Raw genomic sequence first — 20,370 nt, 5'->3', positions numbered from 1 at the left:
AAAAAACGTTTTAAGCAGGTCAGTGATACAAGCTGGCATGGGTTCTATCAAAAGTCTGCTGGAGTCAAGGACGGGAGACAGGAGGCAGGGAGGCCAACAAGAGGGCTATTGCAGGGGTCCAGATGGTTCATACATTTCTGCTCCTGGAAGTGGAGGGAAGGGGGTGCTGGGGAGAATGGGCAGGGGGCTGAATTTGCAGGACTCCACACCAGTTGGAGATTTGGGGGAAGGACCCAACAAGGACGAGACCAAGTTCCTGCTTGGGGTGGGAACACTGGGCCTTGAGCAGATTGGGGCTGCAGGATATTTGAGACAAGGCACCCATGGGACATCCCGGGCCTAGCTAGCAGGTTGCTGGGGCTCAGAAGAGATGCTGCGTCTGCCTGGGTCTGCCCTGGGGCCAGGCTGCTCCAGGAGGAGGGAAGGGTACAGAGAGGGGGTCTTGGTGTCACCAGGGCTTCCTAACCACCCCTTCCTGGCTCTGGGGTGCCGAGGACAGAGGCTAACTTCACGTTCTAGAGGAGGGATGACAGAGAGAGGTGGAGGAGGGTCGTGTGGCCCAGTGGTCTCCTGGGCTGCTGATGAGAGAGAGGCAGGGTCCCGAGCAGACTGCTGTTCAGGCCAGCAGAGGACAGGGCAGGTGATGATTCTGCTCATTGCTCAGATTCTGGATCCATCCTGTCACTCTAGATCCATGTCCAGGGAGGGTTTCTATTTATAAGTGAGTGAGGTCAGCTGTTCAAGGCGGGGGAAGCTGGGGGTGGAGTGGGGTGGGGCGTGGGGGAGAATCCAGATGTGGCAGGTCTTCCCTTTGAGAGCATTCACAGACTTCTTTGGGATCCTGCTGAAAACTGGGGACTCTGTCCCCAGAAAATACACACATGCATGGACATCCCAAATGTGGCCTTTGAGGACAAGGGTTTACAGACATCTCCCACCCCAAGCCTGTCCCTTAGGCCTTCCATGAATTCTTGGTCTCCAGACAGAGGAGCCTTGGCTCAAGAACTGACATGGTGGCCAAGCAGGATATTGGGGAATGATCCTTTTAGAGCTGCCCTGGCCCCAGATTTCTAAAGTCTCTCCAGATGTGGGGCGGGGGGCAATGGGTGCCGTTTTGGAGATGGCTGGCTAAGGGGGTGCTCACATTCCTTCAAGCATCCTGTGGCTCTAGGCTCCTCCAGTTCAGCAAACACCTCCTCCTGTGCACAGCACGCTGCTAGAATAGAAGAACAGAATGGCAGGGGGCGGGGGACGGAGCCAGAAGCACCGGAGAGATTTAGGTTCTAGCTGAAAAGTTCTGCTTCATGGACGATTATGCCAAATGTTGTAAAGGAGGCTTCTGGGGACAGAGGAGAGAGGCTCACACCCAGGTGGGGGCTTGAAAGAGCTTCACAAAGGAGGTGGCTTTTGAGAGCTGTCCTTGAAAGATAGGTGGGATTGGCAGCTGGGGCAAGGGGCAGCGAGGCCTCAGCGGGAGGATGAAGGGGAATTCTGACAGCCCAGCCTGGAAGTGCACAGGGTGGCACGGGACACTCTGAAGGACAGTCATTGCCTCCCCGCCCCCCTCCCCACCCAAGGTGTCTGAGCAGGAGCCCCTGTGAGTCCAGCAGCATTGAAGGAAGCCTGAGAGTCCCCCGGGTGTGGGCTGGGTTGAGGGAGGGGCCCAGAAGCTATTCCTGTCCCTCAGGTCAGAGGCAGAGGGTCCCCAGGATGGTGGGGGGAACACAGGGGGAAGGGCCAGCACTGCCATTGGCAGGGTCTATAGGCCTGGCACCTGCTGCTGGAGGAATGAGGGCCCCTGTGAATCCTAGATAATTCCCAGTTTCTGAGACAGAATTCTGGAGGGTGATGTCCGGGAAGGGTCAGGTTTGGAAGAGGGGGTGAACAGGTTTGTTTTGGATGTGCTGCATTTGAGCTGGATGCAGGCCATCCCGGGAATGCTATTGGGCAGGTTGGCTCTCTGGGTGAGGAGCCAAGGGTTTGCAGGGAGATTGTTCAGTGTCATCCACACCCCAGTGATAGCTGGGGAGGGGGGATTCTAGGAGCTGGGGGCAAGGGGAGGGAGAGGATTCTGACTGAACTCAGGGAGGAAAGGGGGCAGTGGGAGAGGAGCTCTTGGAGGGCAGGAGGTGGCACTCCTACCCGGTCAGGGAAGTCAGGGGCACTGGCAAGTGCAGCTGGCAGCAGGCTCAGGTGCTGCCCTGGCATCCACTAAGGGGCGGTTGGAAGAGAGTCTGGAGAGAGCTGGGGTGGTGGGGCAGGGTTTGGGGGGACTGGGCCTGCACTCACAGAGTGCAGAGTCCAGGAAAGGAGATTGGAGGAGGGAGGGAAATAGGAGTAAGTGATGCATGAGAATGGGTCCTGGGGGTCCCAGGGAGTGGGGTATGTGTGGAGGGGGATGGAGGTGCAGGGGGTGGAGGGGAGGAGGGAGGAGCAGAGGAGAAATAGCAGGTCGCAGAGCTGTTTGTGGGGAGGGAAGTAGAGGCCCCCTTAAGTGGGATTGGCGGTATGGGGAGGGGGCAGGTTGGAGGTGGGGACAGAGGTGGGGCAAGGAGTGGGGGAGGGTTTGGATTAGCCCCAGCAGAGGAGGGGGAGGTGGAGCCCCAGCAGCAGAGGATGGTGAGGGAAGGCAGAGAGCAGCCGTGAGGCCCCCAGCTGGCATTGCCCTGTCCAGTCAGCACAGGTTCGTGACAGAGCAGCGATTCCACGGCCCAGGCAGAGGTGGAGGGGGTGGGGACTTACCTGGGCTGGGGCCAGCCCAGCAGGAGCCCTCTGAGGTCTGGGGCGGGAGGGCAGCCTTGAAATGGTCCACAGGGGCTCCAGACTGAGAGGTTGTTCTGGCAGGTGGGGGCTTTGGGTTGGCTTTCTCCGAGCTGAGTGCTGTGGGTGCCCTGGACCTACTTTGCTTGTGTGTTTCCTTGGGGCAGCTTTGAGGAGCTGGCAGGAGATTGTGGGGAGAGGCTAAGGCCACCCCTGGTTAGGGGGCACTGGGCCCAGTGGGCACGAGCGGCTGGAAGGAGATCTGCCCAGGGAGGCGAAGTTCCAAGTGGGAGAAATCCCAGGGGTCTCGGAAGGGCAAGGCCATGATCTATACGGTGAAGCCCGTGGGGTTTCCTGGAAACCAGCTGCCGCTCAGGTGTCTCCTGACTTCCCTTAGAGGAGGAGGAGGGAGGAGGTCCCAGTGACCCTTATCCCATCACTGTGGCCCACCTGGACTGCCCCCTCCTGGGTGTGGGGGTGCAGCAGACAGGGCTGCCAAAAGCAGAGGTGAAGTGAGCCAAGGAGTCAGAATCAGGGAGTAGAGATTTCCAGGTCAGTGGAGCTGTGGGAGCTGAGGAGAGTGGGGTGGAGGGGTGACCTGTGCAAGCCTCTGCTCAGTGGTCACCCTGCTCGACCGTCCTTCTCGCCTTCCCCATGTGCCGGAGCCAGCTCCCAGGCCTCCCGCCTGGACCGCTGCAGTATCCCCCTAATTGGTCTCCATCTCTCCGTCTCTCCAAGCCATCAGCATGCTGCCACTACTGCAGCCAGATTAATCTTCTTAATACACCGCTCTGCACAGCTCTTCCCTCCCCCTAGAAGCCCCAGTGGCAGCGTCGTGGGCAGAGGCAAGTCCAGCCCGGGTGGTGGAGCAGAGTCAAGGCCATCCTGCCCAGGCCCTGCGGACCTTGCAGCCACATCCGCCACGGGCCCCTCCCACCCTCTGACCTGGGAGAACTGCTTGATTCTTGGTCCCCGTGCATTCCTTCCTCTGCACCTTTGCGCGTGCTGCCCTCAGCCGGGGAGGCCCTCCACGGGGTTCTCCACCTGCCACCTCTGCCTCACTGACACTGGCCCCAGCTGGCTCTGAGCTCCTGGGGTGCTCCCGCTGTTTGCCCCCAGCGTGGTGCCTCGTGCAGCCTTCCAGGTGGTCTATCCTGCCACGTGTGAGGCCTGCTTCCACTGTCAGCGCCCACAGGGCTGCCTGAGCGTGGCTCTGGGCTGGGTGTCCGCAGTCTTGAACTCCTGTGTTCTGCAGAGCAGCTGGTCATGAGGTGATGCTACCCTGTTTAACAGAAGAGACCACTGGGGAACAGCGAGGTTAAGGGACCTGTCCAAGGTCATACAGGTAGAGAGTCTCAGAGTTGGCAGGCCTCCCACACTCTGGTTTCACCCCCACGCTTTGATCGCCAGTGTTCTGTGCACAGGGAACCCATTAGGAGTTGGTCAATAGAGGTGCTGTGGGTTTCAGGGGAGTCCTGGTGCTGAGAGGTTTGGAGCAGCTCATGGAAGGCTACAGTTGCTCCAGCGTGGCAGGCTGAGGGGGGAGGTGAAGTGTTGGGAGATGGGGCATTTACAGTTAGCATTTTCCCAGAGAAGAGCCTGGGTCCCCCGGGTGGGAGAAGCTCAGGCTGCCTGGCCTCAACTTCCTGAAGACTCCAAGGGGCCTTGATGTCTGTGAACAGAAGGGAGGATAGGTCTAGACCTGAGAAGGGACTTGCTGGCAGCAGGAAAGAGTTGGGGAGCGGGCTGGTGCCCAGCTGACAGGCCTGTGTGCAGCTGCGTGGCTTCTCTCCCTGCAGGGGAGGGGTGTGCAGCTCGGAAGATGCAAGGGAAAGTGCAGGCAGCCCTTGCTCTGCACCTTCCTAAGCCAACTTCGGGGCACCACATCTCTTGGAGCCTCAGTTTCCCTGGCTGCCTCAGAGGCCGGGAGGAAATGAAATCCTGGGAGGGAGGGATCAGCCAGTGCCATGCCGGGGAAGGTAGGAGCAGAAATTGGCTCCCTCCCCTCCCCTTTGCTGCTGCAGTGGCTGTGATCATGGCTCTAGTCCCTGGGGCAACCGTGTTGCTAAGATTGTGTCTCTGTGTCCTCGTCCTGCGTTTGCAGAACATTCCCAGCCTCCAATTTAGTAACTTGGGCAGACCCATCTTGGGGAGGAGTGCCTTTTCCCATGGATCATGAAGGGATACTGGGGCCCCAGGAGGAAATAGGCATCGCCCTTAAGTGTGTGCAGCGAGAGGGTGCAAGAACTGGAGGACGGGCTGAGGGACAGTGCCCGGTTCTCCTTTCGCCCTGCTGCTCCAGTCCCAAAGCTGCCTGGAGGGGTGAGGCGGGAGCTCCAGCCTTTGCTGCCATCCTCCTCAACCGCATGGACAATGCGGGCCGGTGTACAGGCATCCAGGAGCCATGAGCCATCGGGCAGACTGTTGGGACCCCCATGGATGACATCTGGAACTGCTGAGAATCCCCTCTCGTGCCCAATGCTGGTTGTGCTTTTAAGTTTCACTGATGGAAAAAAAAAAAAAAAAAAAGTTTTACTGATGGAGTCAATACAAGATACCAAAAACTATTGTGCTTTCAGCTACTTTTTTTTTTATTAATTTTTTATTTTTGGCAGCTTCTTTTAAGGCATCGTTTATATGCCATAAAATTCACCCATTGTAAGGGCACCTCAGCTGTGTTTTCAGATCAACTTGTTCTTTATTCATACATCTAAGTTCATGTGAGATATAATTTTATATATTTTGGAAGGAACATTATGAATTCAGTCCATCCATGTGTATGGATGCACTGGCCCCTTGCTGGCACCTGGGGAGGGTTTGAAGCCTGACCACCTAGTGTTATCAGGGTCAGAACGAGATAGGATTGGGTCCCACTCTTGGGTTGTCCCTGCCCTGTGACTTTGAACCAGGTGCTCACCATCTCTTGACCTTTCTGCCCCTCTGTAAAACAAGGGTGCCAGGGCTGTTCTATGGAAGACATGAGGTAAGACCCAGGGAGAGCCTCGGAACTCACAAAGCATTGCACTTGTGTGGTCTGTGCTTTTCACCTTTATCCAATCCAAGGATGGACAGCTGGGCAGGTGGCAGAGCAACAGGGAGGCAGTCTTGCTGACCATGGCTCCCTGGCAGACTGGACTTGGGAGCACAGAGTTGGGGATCCACTTTGTTGGGAGGGCTCTGCGCCCTGAGATTTATCTGTCCTGACAGTGGCCTCTTCCCTACCACATTTACTGCACCAATCCTGGAGGGATCCAAGGTCCTGCCTCTCGGTGACCTCATTCACTAGGTCAGGTGGCAGGGCCCCCCTCTTGCCTCCACTTGTAGTCTGGTGAGCAAGGACTTGTTCGAGTTGTGCTGGACCCATGGGCTCCTTGCCACCCTGGCCCCCATAGCTGACTCTTGGCCATACTGGCTGACCCTGGTTCTGCCCCCCAGGCCTGTCTTTGGAAAGAATGCATGTACAGGCTGAGCGCTTCTCTCTTTCCGAGTAGCTGTTCACATCCAAACACTCCTCACCTGCCAATCAGAAGGCCCTTCCTTCTAGGTCTCCCCACCTCCTACCTAGGCTGGCTATACAAAGTCAGGCCATTAGGACACATTTGGTGGTGCCCAGGCCCAGCTCCATGCTTGGGTGATCTCCGTGGGCAGCCAGCCAAATGAGGCAGCTGGATAAACAGGGGAGGGTGTCTGATGGACTTAGGGCTTCATCTGGCTGTATGTTTTCACTCAAACTTCTTTTTTTTTTAATTTTTATTTATTTATGATAGTCACAGAGAGAGAGAGAGAGAGAGAGAGAGAGGCAGAGACACAGGCAGAGGGAGAAGCAGGCTCCATGCACCGGGAGCCTGATGTGGGATTCGATCCCGGGTCTCCAGGATCGCGCCCTGGGCCAAAGGCAGGCGCCAAACCGCTGCGCCACCCAGGGATCCCCTTCACTCAAACTTCTTGAACTGCTTTTGAAACTTGGGCTCTTGGGTGATCAGGACATCCCACTAGGTGGGGAGTGGGCTCCATTGAGCCAATCATGTCTCACCCTGCATCTCCAGCCCTCAGCCCAGCCCTGCCCCTCTCTTGGCCCCCAGACATGGCTCATTCCTGTGCTCCCCCCTGTGATGCCTTCTGTGCCCCTCTCCATGGGGAGACTCCATTTATCCTTCAGAGTTTGTTTCAAGGGCTGCCTCCTAAGGCTTTCCCAGTGTGTTCCTCTCTCACCGACTCTTCCCTAGACTCTTGGATTTACCGTCCGGATAATTTATTTTGGAACCTAAGTATCTAAGGCCTCTTGTGGTTATTCAGCTATTTTGTGTACGACCTGTTTCCAGCGAGACTCTGGGCTCCCGGGAGGCAGGAAGCATGGTGGGCATGTTTTTGCAGCTCCTTTAATGTCTGATGCATTGCTAGGCATACAGTAGATGCTTAATCCTGACAGAAGGGAGGGAGAGAGGTGACGAGTGAGCTGGAACAGCAGAAGTTTGTCATTTCTGATGACCTCTCTAGGAGGTGCCCCTGCTCCCAGTCCCAGACCCTGGGTAGAAGCATGGAAGTAATTATCTCCAGTGTTTTATGTTTGGCCAGAGAGGTTGAGAATTTTGCTGAAGGCCACACAGTGAGTAGACAGGATAGGCTGGAAATTAACCCAGGTGTCCTAGTCTCAGGTAGCAGCTCCAGGTACCTCCTTGCCTATGACAACCCTTCTTGGAGTCTCCCTTCTGCCCATCGGCATGTGGGCATGCGCGTGCGTGCATATATGTGCATGTGTCTGCGTGCACGTGTTTGTGTGTGCAGTGTGTGGGGGCGTGCAGTGTATGCATGTGTCTGGAAGGAAGCAGCGTAGCCAACAGTTGTCCAGGAGAAGGCTGCCAAGTCCACAGAGTAATTGTAGAGCACGTGTGACTTTGCGTGTGGCTGGGTGTCTGGGTACGCATTGTGGGGCCTTGGCGATCACCCTCCGACATCGGCCAGCATTGTTGTGCTGCTGGCCATGGCCTGCCGAGCTGACATGGCAGCACAGAACAGGCTGGGTCTCGGAGGTCCTAGCAGGAGGTGGGCAGGACCTACAGCACGGGCTTCCCACCAGCCTGTGGCCCTGGGATTTGAGACCCAGAGCTGGGATTTTGGGTGGTGGCTGCCCCTAAGTGCCTGTCCCTCATGGACTGTCTGGGGGAGGATCCTCCCCAGGAGCCTGAGCTTCCTGCACCACCGTGGGCCCCCACCGCCTGCCCAGCCCCAGCTTGCTACTCCTGCTGCTCCTTTCCCCGTGGCCCCCTGCTAGGGAGGATGGGGCCGAGGGGCTCAGGGATGAGCCTTGGCTGCTTCTTACTCCATCCTGCCCTCCAGCCCGAGGAGCTGACCAACGCCCTAGAAATTAGCAACATCGTCTTCACCAGCCTCTTTGCCCTGGAGATGCTGCTGAAGCTGCTGGTGTACGGTCCCTTTGGCTACATCAAGAACCCCTACAATATCTTCGATGGCGTCATTGTTGTCATCAGGTATAGCTGCCCCTCCACCGCCTCTCATCTGAAGGACGCCCGTTGGTGGGGTGGAGGGGAGCTTGGGAGCAAAGCCACACAGCCTATTCCTCTGCAGTAGAGGGCCCCCCTGACCCACAGGCCCTGCCACTCCCTCAGTGGAGGGTGATCCACTCCAGCCTCTCTCAGCTCTACCTCGCTCAGGCTGAACTTGGCCTTACATCTCCATTGGCCGGACCCCTGTGCAGTGTCCTCTGTCCTCTCTCTAGTTCTTGCCCTTGACCCCGTGCAGGCCTGGGGTGAGTGAAGATTGGGGATCAGACTTTGCAGAGGAGTTGCAGGAGGTGTGAGGCCCGGCAGCTGTCCCTGCTTGCAAAGTGCTTGGAAACCATCTCAGACACCCGCAACTTACTTTAGGGTTTCCAAGACCCTAGAAAAGTGTTCCGTGCCCCTAGGCCTGGGGCCAGGAGAGCTGCTTTATTGCTTTCTGGAATTGGCTTTAGATTTCATTAGAAGAGAACAAAGCAGATATTCCATAACTGGATGCCGTTGCACTGGCCAGGATTTGGGAGCGGGCTCTCCGCTGCCAGGATGTGATTTCAGGTCTTGGAGGGTGGAGAGGGCTGGAGCTGTCACCTACATCCATCTCAGGGGCTCCTGTCTGGAGGCCCAGGGACCCACCTGTGCCCTACTTCCTCATGCTGTGCTGGCTCTTCCGGGCCCCCAGGGGCAGCCAGGCCCTCTCAAAGGCAGGGATGGGGGAGGGTGAGCACGCAGGGGCTCAGGCTCCCTGCCCTCCTTGCAGCGTGTGGGAGATCGTGGGCCAGCAGGGGGGTGGCCTGTCGGTGCTGCGGACCTTCCGCCTGATGCGGGTGCTGAAGCTGGTGCGCTTCCTGCCGGCACTGCAGCGGCAGCTCGTGGTGCTCATGAAGACCATGGACAACGTGGCCACCTTCTGCATGCTACTCATGCTCTTCATCTTCATCTTCAGGTGAGGGCAGGTGCGGCATCCGTGCCGGTTGGGAGGAGGGCCTGAGGGGCAAAGGGGTGCTGCTGCCCTGACCCCCATCTTGTGGTTCCTTGTGTCTTCAGCATCCTGGGCATGCATCTCTTTGGCTGCAAATTTGCATCTGAGCGGGACGGGGACACGCTGCCGGACCGGAAGAATTTTGACTCCTTGCTCTGGGCCATCGTCACCGTCTTTCAGGTGCCAGGGTAACCAGGCAGGGGTGTATGGGGGTGGGGGAGGTGCCCGGGTAAAAGCCCTGACTCCTGGCCTCTGCCCGCAGATCCTGACCCAGGAGGACTGGAACAAGGTGCTCTACAATGGAATGGCCTCCACGTCATCCTGGGCCGCCCTTTATTTCATTGCCCTCATGACCTTTGGCAACTACGTGCTCTTTAATCTGCTTGTCGCCATTCTGGTGGAGGGCTTCCAGGCGGAGGTAACCCCCTGCCCTCAGCAGTCAGCTGTGGTGGGCTGGGAGGTCTCAAAAAAAATGCCCGTCAGGCTGGTGGTGGAGGTGGGGGCTGTCTAGGGCAGAAGGCTCCAGGTCTCAGGCAGCCCCTCAGCACTGGGGAGACAGGGAGCTTGTGGGGGCTCCCTGGGGCCAAGATTAGCTGCCGAGTGGGTTTCGGTATCAAAGTTGGCTAGACCCTTCCCCAGGGAGCTGGAGAGGTTGGTACAAGATGCAGCTGGATCCCGGACACAGGTGCTCTCGGGGACATCAGGAGGGGACCCATCTGAGCCGAGGGGTGGGGGAAGCATGTGTGCAAATCATCTGAGCTCCAGCTGAGCTGATGAGGATGCCACCAGGGCCTGGGCAGGGCTAAGCTGCCCAGGGTGAGAAATGAGCCCAATTAGCTGCAGGCATGGCAGAGATGAGCGTCCTATTTCCAGCCCAGGCTCCATCACCTTCGTCACAGGCAGCGTCATCAATTAATATTGATTCGCATTGATCCTGCCCCTGCTGTGCCTGGGCTCAGCTTCTGCCTGATGAGTGGTGCCCCGTTCCTCTCTCTCGGCTCGGCCCCTCGCCCCGCCGAGCTCCAGACCAGCCCAGCCTCCAGGCATCTTTCACAGGCAGGTTGACCCAACCTAGAAATGCTCCAGGTTGGGCGTAGAGAAGCTCTTGGTCCAGTTCTCTCTGGGTGACCCGGATGGAAACTCCCGCTGCGGCCTGGTCTATAAATACTCAGCACACGGTAGAAAAACAAAAATCTATTTTCCAACTCTTTCCCAGCCTTGCGAGGGAGGGCTGTTCCCCGTAGGCCAGCTGGGCTGATGGGGTGCGAGTGCATCTGTCCCATACCGGCCTTCCCCTGCTGTCAGCCGCGCAGTCTGTAGTGATCCGTGATGGGGTTTCCTCCCGCAGGGTGGCAGCGAAGGCAGCAATGGGGGAGGCGGGCCCTGCCTTTGGGGATGGCTGGCCCTCTGGTGCACAGGGGATGAGGCACATATTTGGGGGTTCCCTGGGGCCTGAAAAGTTAGAGGATGCCATCATTCTTTCATAAGAGCCAGAGTCTCCGTGGATACCCACCACTCTCAGCTTGTGGGAAGAGGAGCTGAGTGGGGATGGGGGTCCTGCAGCCCCTTCCAAACCGTCGTTGTTCCTGACGGTTAAGATGTCCTCAGAGAAATTCCTTTGAAATTCCAAGGAAGGAAATGGAAGAGACCCCAGCCTATCCCTCTCCCCTCGGCTGGCCCTGGCTGGCCATTCGGGAACAGACAGCCCCCTTCCCGCCACCGCCCCTTTCCGCAAACACTTTGTTAAATCCAGTGCTGCCAGCCGGCCTGGTTGCTAGGCAGCCGTGAAGTCTGCTGCTGGGAAGGAAGGCAGGTCACTCTGGCCCTGCTGGGGGCCTGTGGCTGCCCCAGCCTGATGGGGGCGGTTAGGGTCCGGGGCCACAGCCTCCTCCACTGGCAGAGCACAGGTGTCTGTAGAGGAGGGTCCCACTCAGCACTTGGTGCTTCAGGTCTGGGGTGGGATGGAGAACAGATTTCCAGATCAATCCTGGTCCAGGCGGGGAGGCAGTGGCATGGCCCTGGAGCGCCCTCACCAGCTGCCCCCTGTCCTGCGTGTGAAAGCCAACACCTGGGTGGTGGGGGAGGGCCAGTCACTCAATGCCAGTGACCCGGACTCTTTCAGAAGCACCTGCCCTCTCTTGTACAAGTTTCAGGGGGTTGCACATGTAGCTTTGGGGGAGCTCCACAATCTGGCAGGAGAGGCTGCTTTTTAACTCTCGTGATGTCCGGCTTTTTTACCAACGAGGCAAGCCACCTCAGGAGAGGAAGTGGCGGCCCCCATTTTCTTGGGCATCACTAGCAGGAGGGCTCAAGGGTAGCCCCTGGCTGGCCTTGCCACCCTGCCAAGAGGTAAGAGGGAGGAGGCCCAGGGGACTGACTGGTTCAGCTGTTGGTTTCCTGACTTGCGGGGAGCAGTGCCCTGAATCCCTGTATATTTATCATCCACACACTTAATTAAATGAACAGGCGGCAAGCCCTGTGTGAGGCCATTAATTGATATTAAACAACATCATAGCTGTCATCCCAGTGTTACTTGTCATATCCCATCCCAGTCGGAGCAGCTGGCCCTGGTCTGTTTTGGAGGGACCAGGCCGAGTGGGTGGGCCTGGGGAGGCCTGTTCCAGCTCCCGGCCTTCAGCCTCCTCCCAGCTTTTGGCTCCATCCTGTCCTCCTTCCCACCCTCCCTATCCACTCCCTTCAAGCCCCCTGCCAGTGCTGGGCCAGTGAAAGGTGAGCTGGAGACTCAGGTGCAAGGCCCAGATGGACCCCTACTCTCTGCATGCCTTGGGGCAGTGCTCTTAGCTTCTCCAAGCCTCAGGTACCTCTTCTCAGATGGCATCGGTGCTTCCTTCCCAGCTTGCGAGAGGCGAGCCGGTATTAATAAGGTAGTTTCGGGAGGGCTGGCACTCCTCCAGTGAATGGTAGCTGTGTTCTAGGATTATCGGGGGGTTCAGTCTCCCCCTCTGCCCTTTTGCCCATCTTCATGGCCTCTGCCCTCCACCCTTCAGATTCATTCTGGCCTGAGGGCCTGTGGTTGAATTCTGGAAGGCCGTTATGTTCCCTTTCTCCTGTGCCCCTCCCCGCAGTGTCTCGTCCCTCTCCCACCCCTGCCCGGTTTGCACTATCCTTTTCTTCATCCTCTTTCGACACTGCTGATGTCTGAAAGCCCGAGCGCCTGTGACCAGCGCCCGTCCCCTGCCTCCCCGTCTCCCTGTAGGAAATCAGCAAACGGGAAGATGCGAGTGGACAGTTAAGCTGTATTCAGCTGCCTGTCGACTCCCAGGGGGTAGGTACGCAATCATGAGTCGGCATGCCTCCCCTCTCCGTGCCCTGTGTCCCCTCCACCCTGCCTCTGCGTCTGTGCTCGTGTTCACGCTCAGCTGCTGTGCAACTGTGGTAGCTGTGGTGGTCATTGGTGTTGTGAGGTTTGCTTCGATTTTAAGTCCCTTCCCCCACCCCCCACCCAGGACATTGAGAGGAAGAGCCTCCTTACCTCTGGGCCCATCAGCCTGCAAAGGGCACAGTTCCTGTCCCCCGCTGGACCGGTGGAGGGGCGGGAGAAGGAAGGGACTTAGAATCCTCTGTGTGCACGTGTGTGGGACACCGCGTGTGCGTGTCTACACTGAGGTCCCTGAGGAGTCCAAGTCATCAGGCTTCAGTGGACTCAGGTTCCGTGGCCGCAGACCGTGCTCCACCATCTCTCTCCCCTCCCCCTTGCCCTGAGCCCCTATTGGAGACCCCACAAGCTGCCTCAGCTCAGGACAAGTCTTTGGAGGATGTGAGGGTGGAGATGCCTCTTGCCAGAATGTACCAGACTCTTAGTCCACTTCCAAGTCTCTGGCCCCTTGACCACCTGGGAGGTCCAGCAGGTATCCGGGGCGGGGGGTGGGGGCACGTTCCTCCTCTGGCTCCCATGCCAGAGCCTGTGCTCTGCCGTTCCCTACACTGGCACTGGAATTTCGGGCCGAAGCCAGGATTCCTGCGGGACCCCATGGTGCTGTGCATCCCGAGCAGCCCCCTGGAGATCCTGCGAGATAATTAAAGGCCTCGTTAGGGATGTAAACTGAGTTAATGAAAATGATCCCCTGAGATGCCAATTACGCAATATTTATGTCCTTATCAAAAGTAGCAATCAAGTATTTCTTAATAACTTCTTAAGGAGAAGTGTGTAATTACTGAGGAACCTACTGACCTGCTAAGAAGGAAAAAGTACCCCTGAGACAGGGACAGAGGTACAAATGGGGACAGGGGAAGGGGCGGGGTCTTGGGAAAGACGAGAGGAAGAAGCAAAGGGCCTGAAATGTCCTCCTTGGGCTGAGCTGCTCTGTCTGGGGTCTTTCAATCACCTTCTGGGGCCCTCAGGTCTGAGGCTCGGGGGAGGGCAGCCATGGAAGGAAAGCGGAGGGTACAAGTGGCCTTTGGGATTCAGGCTATAGTGACCATTTCACTTAGGTCCCCAGCTCCCTCTGGCCTATGCCACCCACCTGCCCAGCTCACTCTCCCTTCTCCCCTCAGCCCTTCCTGGAGCCAGTCCCAGCCAGGCTGGTTGTGATGTGGGCTCTGGGGTTAGCTGTGGCCTTCTCTGAGGTGTGGCTGGTGGGAGTCAGAGGTGTTGGGGGCCCTGGGAGGGCTCTGGGCCCCACGCCTGGGTGGTCTGGCCTGCGCCAGTGCATGTCTCGTGCCGTGGTTGCTGGTTCCCATAGCCTCTATGTGGTGTGTGCGTGTGGAGACAGGGAAACCTCCATCCATCCCACTAACCCCTGCACGGCAGGGTCCCTGATGGCCTTTGCTCCCCCACCCTAGGGAGATGCCACCAAGTCCGAATCAGAGCCAGATTTCTTCTCACCCAGCCTGGAGGGCAATGGGGACAGGAAGAAGCGCTTGGCCTGTGAGTATCTATGCTGGGGGTGCGGCTCCTGTCCCTGGCCCAGCCTCTAGTAGACTCGGGGTCTCTCCCTCTCTCCCCCCAGCAGTGGTGTCCCTGGGAGAGCACCCAGAGCTGCGGAGGAACCTGCTGCCACCTCTTATCATCCACACGGCGGCCACACCCATGTCGCTCCCCAAGAGTTCCAGCACTGGCCTGGCCGAGGTGCTGGGCCCTGCCTCCCGCCGCACCAGCAGCAGCGGGTCTGCTGAGCCAGGGGCGGCCCATGAGATGAAGTCACCGGTATGGGGTGCATGTGGGTGCCGGACAGTGGGAGATGTACAGATGTCAGGAGGGAAGAGAGGATGGAAGTGGACAAGCCCAAGGAGACAGCCGCTAAGCCATAGCCTGGACAAGCCCCTGGGCAGTCAGCAGGGCTAGTAGCACAGCCAGGTGGAGAGCCCTGGGCTTGGGGGCAGAAGAGCTGTGTTCTAATCCTACTCCAAGGTTTCTTAACTCAATGACCTTGTGTGAAACTCAGCCTCTGCGTTGCATATTGGAAGGGAGGGGGCCCTTATCTTCTTAATACTTCATCTTAATAATAGCAAACCCCATGCAGTTAGTGATACTGTACGAGGCACTATTCTAGAAACACTGCTCAGAAATGTTCTAATGCATTGAATCCTCATCACAGCCCTGTGATGGGGATAAAGTAGGCATCCCCTGTGATGGGGATAAGGTGGGTATCATCCTTATCCCCATTTTAGAGATGGGGTCCTGAGTCTTAGATTGCCAAACTGATTTGTGGGAGGCTCTTCAGTGAGCAGGTGACAGAGCCAGCAGTTTAATCCAGGAGCCAACGTCAGGGCCCATGCTCCTGCCATCATTTTATACAGCCAGTCAACTAAATGAGGAATAGGTACTAGTGTCATGTCTCTTATACAGACAAGGAACTGAGGCACAGAGAGGTTTAGTAACTTGCCCAGGGTCATACAGCTGGTTGGAGTAAGTGATCTGAACCCCGGTGTCTGGTCCAGGGCTCCTGCTCACACTTTCATACCTGATGTGATGCTGGGGAGCCTCGCAGGAGACAGGGTGCATGTGAGGGGGTGCAGGACTGTGCGGTCTCAGTTGGGACCACCCTCTTCTTGGCTCGCCCCCCAGCCGAGCGCCCGCAGCACTCCGCACAGCCCCTGGAGTGCAGCAAGCAGCTGGACCAGCAGGCGCTCCAGCCGGAACAGCCTGGGCCGAGCCCCCAGCCTGAAGCGGAGGAGCCCGAGTGGGGAGCGGCGGTCCCTGTTGTCCGGCGAGGGTCGGGAGAGCCAGGATGAGGAGGAGAGCTCTGAAGAGGAGCGGGCCAGCCCAGCGGGCAGCGACCGGCGCCATGGAGGCTCCCTGGAGCGGGAGGCCAAGAGCTCCTTCGACCTGCCGGACACGCTGCAAGTGCCCGGACTGCACCGCACGGCCAGTGGCCGCAGCTCAGCCTCTGAGCACCAGGACTGCAACGGCAAGTCGGCCTCGGGGCGCCTGGCCCGGGCCCTGCGGCCCGACGACCCCCCACTGGATGGGGATGATGGCGATGACGAGGGCAACCTGGTGAGGCCCCTGCGGCACAGTGACCTCTCACCCCTGACCCCGAGCGAGCCGAGCTGTGCCTGACCTGGCACCGGGCTGGACAACCCCTTCACAGTTCTGTGGGGTTCAGGGAGTTGCCATCATGCCCCAGGGATCTCAAGGGGGTGCCAGCCCTGTAGCTGAGCTCCAAATGGCCTTTCCTCCTGATGTCCGTCCCCTGAGCCCCAGATCCTCATCATCCGTGGGGCTGCAGGGCTGCGGCTCTGCGGTCCTTAGTGGATATGGATGGTTTCGGGCAGATGTGTATGAATCTTTCATGGGCCTCCCCCTATGACTCAGAAATACCCATCACTCATCTCTCCAAACTGATCCCCTCCCCTGTCCCCCTCTGTCATCTTGACCTCATTACAAGCCTTGATCACACCGCCCTTACCCAGTCACCCCTCCCCCGGGCTCCGCACACCACCCCCTTTAGCCCTGGGGGTTGGGCACAGGGACCTAGGACCCTGGGGTTAGCATGTGAGGAGAAAGGGCCAGGGTTTCCCCGTTCTGGGTGTCTTGGAACTGTGATGGGGACAATGTTTGATAATTGATATGGCTTCCAAGCCCAGTCAGGAGGGTGGGAGGGACTGGGCAGGAGACAGAGAGGTAAGAGCAGAGAGCCTGGGGCGCCTGGGTGGCTCAGCCAGTTAAGCATCTTGCCTTTGGCTCAGGTCATGATCCCTGGGTTCTGGTATCAAGTCCCCACATCAGGCTCCCTGCTCAGCAGAGAGCTTGCTTCTCCCCCCTCTCTCTGCTCTCTCTTTCTCTCTCACTTGTGCACTCTCTCTCAAATAAATAAAATCTAAAAAAAAAAAAGAAAGCTGAGAGCAGGGAAGATGGGGTGCAGGGGAAGAGGGAGGAGATGAACGAAGTGAGGGATACTTGGGGCAGGAGGGAGCATAGGGGGAGATGAGGGTCTCAGGAATAAAGAGAAGCCTGGCAGAGGGCTGAGCCAAGTGGAAGGGGCTGGACAGGCTGTGAGGACCATGGAGCTGCTGACGAGGGCAGGCAGGTTCAGGGAACTGAGGGACCTGGCCCTGCACACCAGTCCCGTGATGTTTCTACAGAGCAGAGGGGAGCGGATAAGAGTGTGGATCCGAGCCCGGCTGCCTGCCTGCTGCCGCGAGCGTGATTCCTGGTCCGCGTACATCTTCCCTCCTCAGTCCAGGTGAGCAAGGGTCCCTGACGTCGCCTCCATGACACCATCCTGGGGATGCTACAAGTGTCCCCTGGCGTAGGGGCATGTGAGAGAGGGGCCCCAGGCGGCAAGGGCCCAGGAGGGGTAGGGGCTATGGGGCCGGGACTCTCACTACTGCCCTGCTTGCCTCCTGCCCAGCCTTTGCTTGTCTTCGAGCAGGTTCCGCCTCTTATGTCACCGAATCATCACCCACAAGATGTTTGACCATGTGGTCCTTGTCATCATCTTCCTCAACTGCATCACCATCGCCATGGAGCGTCCCAAGATCGACCCCCACAGTGCTGTGAGTCACCAAAGACTAAACTCAGTGGCTGTTGAGTGCCTGCTCAGTGCCAGCCCCCTCCTGGGTTAGCACTCATAGGGCCAGCAAGCTGGGCGAGGAGGCCCAGAGAGACGTGGAGGGAGGGAACCAGGAACTTCCTTTAGGCCTCCCTGGCACCTGGCACCCTGAGCTGCCTCCTGTGACCCTCCCCAGCCTCTGCCTCCATTTCCCTTCTGTGATACAGCAGCCCAGCAAAGCCCAGCTGGGGGAGTGGGCCCTGCTCCTTACCTGGGTAAAAAGTGAGCCCTGTTGCATCCCAGCTATTTGCAGACAGCACATTCTTAGGAGCCTAAGACCTGTGGGGCCCAGGTGTATTTTCGTGAGTGTTGGGGTGATACGACCAGCAAGAGTGGCCCCGGCTGGGCTAAGTGGTCTTGCTTCCCCTGCTCCCTGCAAAGGGTCTGGGTTTTGCCCATGACCTCTGCGCTGATGGAGGAGATGCCCTGCCCAGTCTACACCACGGACAATGTAGAGTGGAGGAGAGGGAGCTGCCCTTTGCTCCTCTTGGTTCTGCTGGGTCACAGACAAGTAGGTTTTTAGGGGTGTGAGTGGGGACATTGGTCACTTCTGCTTGGTTGTGAACCTGTTAGTCTGTCTTAGAAGGAGAAGAAGAGCCAGAGGCCTGAGTATCTGGACATGCTCCCCAGGGTCCAACCTCTTTGAAATGGGCCCAACTGGTTTTGGCAGCTGTCTCTTCCAAGCCGGGCACCATAGTTCCTACCCCAGGCAATGTTTGCCCCACATAGCATCTTGCCTCACTTGCCTGGAATGGCCCCCCACCCATCCTCGCTGCCCCCACACTGTTGTTCAGGTTTCAGTGCTCCTAGATTTCTATTCTTCAGTAGAGTGGGCTCCAGCCAGGCCAGGGTGAGGGGATGGAGGACCCTTTTGAATGGAAGGCCAGCCTGGGAATAGGTGGGTGAGGGGATCCCCACCTCCAGGGCTTGTGTGGGGTAGAGGAAGGGTGGCTGGTCACATTGCCCCCCCACCCTGTGTCTGCCATCTGCCTGAGGCCTTGCCTCAGGGCCCCCCACCACTGTCACCATATCTTTTCCCCAGTCTTTCCCTCAGTTCCTCACTTTTTTTAAAAGATATTTTAAAAATTTATTTATTCATGAGAGACACAAAGAGAGAGAGAGAGAGAGAGGCAGAGACACAGGCAGAGGGAGAAGCAGGCTCCATGCAGGGAGCCCGACATGGGACTCGATCCCCGGCCTCCCAGATCACACCCTGGGCCAAAGGCAGGCACTAAACTGCTGAGCCACCCATGTGCCTGCTTCTCTCTCTCCCTTCCTCTGTTTCTCTCTCTGACACACTCTGTCTGTTGCCTCTCCAGACCTCTCCACCTGCTCTCTTGGCCACCCAGGGATGGGCCTAGTCTACAGACATCAGGAGACTGGGTCACCTCCTTTCCTGCCCCGCCCCAACCCATAACTATGGTGCCAGGGGATGCAGAGCCTGGACTCAGGCTCGTCGTGTGCCCTGTGGCTGCATTTCTGGGCCACACAGCAGGACAGCAAGTGCTGGCAGAAGGGCAGAGAGTAGGATGAGGGGATCAGGGATCAAGGTAAACCCTGCTCCAGTTTCGAGAAGGGAATCAGGAGAGGGCCTGAGATATGGGACTCAGATGACAGCACTGTTGGGGGAACGTTTCTCCTTCCAGGCCATGCGGGGGGCGGGAGGCAGTGCTGTTCAGGAGCAAGGGTGAGACTGTCCACAGATCTGCAAGTGAGTCTGGGGGCCTGGGCGCTGGCTGTGTGTGTGTGTGTGTGTGTGTGTGTGTGTGTGTGTGTGTGAGAGAGAGAGAGAGAGAGAGAGAGGTCTGAGGAGAGGAGATTGTCTGCCTTTTTGGGGAAGGTGGGGGTCATTTTGCTGAGTCAAATGTTGGAGGTGGTTTCTAGCTTCTGTGTGCAGAGCAGCCCTGGCCCATGAAAGGGGGTCCTAGTGGGTGATACCTGCCTGCCGTCTCTTGCAGGAGCGCATCTTCCTGACCCTCTCCAATTACATCTTTACCGCAGTCTTTCTGGCAGAGATGACCGTGAAGGTGATGGGGGGTCGGTGTTGCTTTGGGGCTCTCTGGTTCCTGGAGGGTGGTGGCTGGAGAGATTGACCCCTGTTGGAAGACAGGGCTGGGGACCGCAGGGAGGCGGCGGCGACAGTGATGCAGCGGGCGTCCCCAGGTGGTAGCGCTGGGCTGGTGCTTCGGGGAGCAGGCGTACCTGCGTAGCAGCTGGAACGTTCTCGACGGGCTGCTGGTGCTCATCTCCATCATCGACATCCTGGTGTCCATGGTCTCCGACAGCGGCACCAAGATCCTGGGCATGTTGAGGGTGCTGCGGCTGCTACGGACCCTGCGCCCACTCAGGTGTGCCCCAGCTGAGTGTCATCCTCAGAGGCGCCCCCAACAAGCCCACAGTGGAGTGCAAGCCCCACGAGCCCCTGCGTCCTGCCTGTGACCCCCACAGGGAACCCTGGCATCACTTGGCTTAAACCATGGCCCCAGAATTTCCCTCCTTGGGCACATCCCCTCCACCACATGCCCCTGACCTTGGGCAGGCCACCACATAAGAAGCCACAGGCAGGGCCCCCATATTCTTCAGTGGGAGCTCTCCCTTGAGTGGTACCGTTGGGGGTGACAGTCCTCCCTGATGAGATAACAGACTTCTTTCCCCATCTTTGCACACCTCTTAGGGACCACCCACTGGGTAACATTCCTAGCAGGGAATCTACTCTCTCAGGGGACCCTCCCTCAATCACCCCTCACCCCTCCCTACTCATGTCACAGATGACAATACTGACTAGTGACACCTCCCTGGCTGGGGGGTCTGGTGTCACCTCCTGCCTCCTTCCTCTCCTTGCCTGCACCCTATATGTCCCCTCCAAGTTGACCTCCCTGTCCCCACAACACATTGCATCCCAGGGTTCTACTTCCCTTGAGTGGAGTCCTCACCCTAGCTCTATCAGGTCATAGTTTGACATCTGGGAGGGGAGGGGAAGGTGGGGGAGGTGGGAGTGTCTACATCCTGTTTTGAAAGATTAGGGGTCACAGTCCCCATGTCAGTCAGTGATCCCGTGTAAGAAGTGCTCTGCACATGGAGCCCAGAAAGCCAGAGT

At 58.1% G+C, this 20,370-nt stretch overlaps 1 protein-coding gene across 27 annotated transcripts in view; it reads left to right on the top strand.

Moving 5' to 3' along the window:
• CACNA1G (calcium voltage-gated channel subunit alpha1 G) overlaps positions 1-20,370 on the top strand; it is a 63,453-nt gene that overhangs the window by 22,011 nt on the left and 21,072 nt on the right. For 10 of the 27 annotated variants that reach the window (XM_072780069.1, XM_072780070.1, XM_072780077.1 and 7 more), the window contains exons 10-21: positions 8,098-8,249; positions 9,034-9,219; positions 9,321-9,435; positions 9,518-9,673; positions 12,473-12,541; positions 14,059-14,143; positions 14,226-14,422; positions 15,284-15,715; positions 16,804-16,904; positions 17,094-17,217; positions 19,232-19,300; positions 19,437-19,621. In XM_072780069.1, coding sequence (XP_072636170.1) covers positions 8,098-8,249; positions 9,034-9,219; positions 9,321-9,435; positions 9,518-9,673; positions 12,473-12,541; positions 14,059-14,143; positions 14,226-14,422; positions 15,284-15,715; positions 16,804-16,904; positions 17,094-17,217; positions 19,232-19,300; positions 19,437-19,621 — 1,871 coding nt within the window. The remainder of the gene's footprint in view (positions 1-8,097; positions 8,250-9,033; positions 9,220-9,320; positions 9,436-9,517; positions 9,674-12,472; positions 12,542-14,058; positions 14,144-14,225; positions 14,423-15,283; positions 15,716-16,803; positions 16,905-17,093; positions 17,218-19,231; positions 19,301-19,436; positions 19,622-20,370) is intronic. The other 17 variants (XM_072780071.1, XM_072780065.1, XM_072780082.1 and 14 more) reach the window with 3 other exon arrangements.

This window comes from Canis lupus, chromosome 16 (genome assembly GCF_048164855.1).
Source record: "Canis lupus baileyi chromosome 16, mCanLup2.hap1, whole genome shotgun sequence".
Lineage (NCBI taxonomy): Eukaryota > Metazoa > Chordata > Mammalia > Carnivora > Canidae > Canis > Canis lupus.
Note: the sequence above shows the minus strand (reverse complement) of the source record. Positions and strands in the feature narration are given on the sequence as shown.